The 3,705-nt window shown below is 38.0% G+C and overlaps 1 protein-coding gene across 1 annotated transcript; it reads right to left on the reverse strand.

Annotated features, from left to right (window-relative positions):
• Positions 1–1,178: 1,178 nt before the first annotated feature.
• On the reverse strand, positions 1,179–3,088 carry LOC107477344 (aldehyde oxidase GLOX1). The gene has a single exon (XM_016097375.3). It carries the CDS (start codon positions 3,012–3,014, stop codon positions 1,353–1,355), a length of 1,662 nt encoding a protein of 553 aa, XP_015952861.1. The 5' UTR covers positions 3,015–3,088; the 3' UTR covers positions 1,179–1,352.
• Between the last annotated feature and the right edge of the window lie 617 nt (positions 3,089–3,705).

Genomic DNA, 3,705 nt, shown 5'->3' on the forward strand with positions numbered 1-3,705 from the left:
ATTTGAACGAAAAAATAGTGAATTAAATTTTGAATTGTTCTAAATTAATATTATTTTTTATAAAAAATAATTACAATATCTTTATTAATTAGCACTTGAAACTGGCAGTCATGCATATTGTACATTTCTATAAAATATTAAATGGCCATAAGGAATAAAGGGTGTTGCCTATTTTATATATTTTTTTATTTTCGATTTCACTCGAATTATTCTGTCTTTAAAGCGGGAAAATTTCATGAGTCCGACTTTCTTAAAAGACCCATACATACAATAAAGTTATTTTAAAATGGAAAAGTTTTGTACTAATTTTTTATTTTTTCTTCATTTTAAACAACTATATTTGATATTTCACGCGTTTTAAACAGATCTAGAGGTAGATTCCAGTTTGGTTCGATATTTTTTTTCCATTTAAAATTCGCATAATAAATTTGAGTTATTCGATCAATAAAAAGATATATCACCGAAAAAGCTGTCTTCCATGCGTCTAGAAAAATCCCTTATTAGTTATTATTCAGAGAGACCGACATTAATTAGAAACTAGAAGAAAATAATATATAACAATTATTTTTTTGTCTTAAACTTTGTACGTCATCACCTCAATTTCTAAGCTTGAACGAACTTGTTACGAACTTAATTAATTTATTACACGGCTGGAGATTAAAAAAAATTAAAAATACAAGCTCTTTTCTTTACGTTATCTATTGAAAAGAAACAAAATATATTTTAACAAACGTAAAAACTCAGGTGAAATCGACTTTACGTAAAATTAATATGTAAAAACTGTTGAATAAAAATTTAGTCAAATCAGTCAATCATTTAATAACTCTGAAGTATCAACTTCACGCAAAGTCGATTGCACCTGGATTTTTACCTTTACCAAAACCTTAAACACAAAACCTTGAAAAACATATTATTATTTAGTATTCACAAAGAATCTAAGTTAAGTTTCCCGTATAAAAATAGAAAAAAATTTATTGCATTATTTTTCTGTGTGCTTTCTTTTTGGATTTAAAAGACAACTTTATTTTTTATAGATCGATTATTTTTTATACCACAAATAAAAGGTGTATGTATGTATAAAATAAAAAAATATATAAAGAAAAAAGGTGTGCATATATCATTCTTCATAAAAATATTCAAAAAATAAATAAAGCCTCCAAACAATTTCCACACATCTGTAACCAGTAAATAAATAAATAAATCACTTCATTCAAATTTTTTACTTCACAGATGAATTTCTTCACGGGAAAATCATAATAATTTATTTTTCAAAAAAATAAAATAATAATAATAATAATAATAATATATCACAATGAAATAATAAGCGAACAGAAACCGTTGGGCACTGAAAATCACAGTATCTGAACCCAAATACCATGGCTTGGGATATCTTGATGGACCACGAATAATAAATAGTGACCGGGTGGTGCAAAAACGGCTGAACCGGGCGTAGTCACATCAACTTCGTAAGTCATTTTCCCAACATCTCTAACGGCATTTGGTTCCATCACCAACATCCTCTGGTTCATGGAGTATGAGTGAGTGGTAAAAGGTGGCGCAATCATTGTAACCGCCACCGAATTCTTATCCAATGCTGTTGCAACTCCAATCCGCATTGTAAGCTTCTGACCGTACTTGAGCTTTGTTTGGGAGGCAGGAGCTATGATTTTGGGACGAACATCTTCAAAGCGAGGTTCCAAATAAGAAGGAGAAAAAGCTTCCATTCTCAACTCCGTTGGGAAAACCACGTTGTTGAAACTGTAACCAATGTGAGGGTTGCTTCCAGCCACCAAGACTCTTCCATCGCGAAGCAAAATCGCCGAGGAGTGATAAACCCTAGGAATGTCTGATGGATTCTGTAACTCGAACCGATCTCCGGCCCGGGCATTAGTCTTGTAAAGATACGGGTTGAGAACCGGGTCACGGCCACATTCCCAACCCGCAGTTCCACGAGATACACCGTTCATCATCAAAACGTTGCCGTTTGGGAGCATTACCATGTCGTTCATGGCTCTTCCACCAGGCATGGTTTCCATTTCCCATTTGGGATTGGCGTCTGTTATCTTGATCCTTCCACAGGTATCCAAAGCTGGAAGGAACTTTCCTCCTAGAGCTTGCTGGTAAGATCCTTTCGGGGCTCCGCCGCAGATTAAGACCTCAGCCTCCACATTCGGCTTGTTCAAGTTTCTGAGAGGAAGCAACACGGCGGAGCCGGAGCTGGGATAGCTTCTTGGTTCTCCGCCGGGGATGGTAGGGTAGGTTCTTACGATAGTGTTTTTCTGGTAATTGAATAGAATAGCACGGTTGTTGGCGAAGATGAAAAGATTGCCATCAACGTTGAGGAAGACGAAAGGGTACAAGTTGTTTTCAGCGCCTGGATCATTTGTTTGTAGGAGAAAGGGTAAGGTGTATGTGTTCCTCGCCGTGGCATCTTTCTTGGGATAGAATTCATAATTAAATTGCCTTCTTCCTCCGATTACTATCTGCCGTCCATCTGGCAAGATGTGATTGGTCGCGTACCATCTTCTGGCCACCAGTCCGTTTACGTCCTCCCGCCAGTCGCAGTCCGGGCAGGGGGTGAAGGTCCTGACGGCACGGTCGCCGTCGTTGAAGCCGCCGGTTTGGATGAGTGTGCCTTCCGGAGTCACCGCCCCGGAGGAGCACCACACGTCAGTTTCCACGTACAGGGCGCGGTACTTGTTGGCAGCGACGTCGTAGTCGATTGAGTGTGCGGTGCAGTCGGTTTTAACGACAATCTCTCGGGGGTTTCTACGGCATCTGCCGTCGGGTAATGAGAGGTTGGATAACCCGAAGTCGGTGCGGTCGAAGATTACGACATGGTCGTTGTGGAGAAGCTGCATGTGCATGGCCACGATACCCATGTTTTTCTGTAGGAGCTGCCATTGTCCGCCCCCGTCAGCCGCTTCAACAGGTGGCAGTGGGGAGAAGGTGGTGGTTGCAGCGACGAGGAGAATAATAAGAAAGGGAAGTTGGAAAGGCGTAGCACAAGTCATTGGTGTGAGTTTAGGAATATTTGTTGTTTCTATGTGTGAAAAGTGTGTTGTGGTGAGTGGAGTGGTATTGGAAGGTGTGATATAAATAGAAGTGGTGGGGGGGATAAGGTTTGCGGGTTGAAGAGAACTACTTATCTGACACGGAATGTGAACGTGTGGGTCAGGGTGGTATACTGTTGTTGTATGAGAAGCTTAGTTAATTACAGTCCTAAATGCACAGCTCGCTGCAACACCTGCCATTAAACACTAAGTTTGGAAATTAGAACGAGAAGTCATTTAATGTTTTTATGGTGACGCGTTACTAGTTATTATTATGTTTATATGTAGCCTGCATTTCTTTGTTACTGGCTGTGGTTATTCGTTGATCATCTAATGGAAAACTCACAGCTGGAGTGTGGTTAGTGTTCAAGGTGTGTCTAAGAAATTAAGCACTGTAAATATTTTTCTTCTTTTTACCGTAGGCCGTAGATAGGTAATGTCCCAATGAATATGAATGTCAATTGGAGGAATAACGTGGTGGCTTCTTGCATTGGATCTAATTTATGTATTTTTTGTAGGTTTGGATTTGATTTGATTCGATTTACGAAACATAAAAATATTTTTAAAAAATTTATTTTATTAAAAGATTAATAATTTTTTTATTTTTTAAATAATAAAAATGTAGATCAGATCCAATCTTATTCGATAACAT

Source organism: Arachis duranensis, chromosome 1, assembly GCF_000817695.3.
Source record: "Arachis duranensis cultivar V14167 chromosome 1, aradu.V14167.gnm2.J7QH, whole genome shotgun sequence".
In the NCBI taxonomy this organism is placed as follows: Eukaryota; Viridiplantae; Streptophyta; class Magnoliopsida; order Fabales; family Fabaceae; genus Arachis; species Arachis duranensis.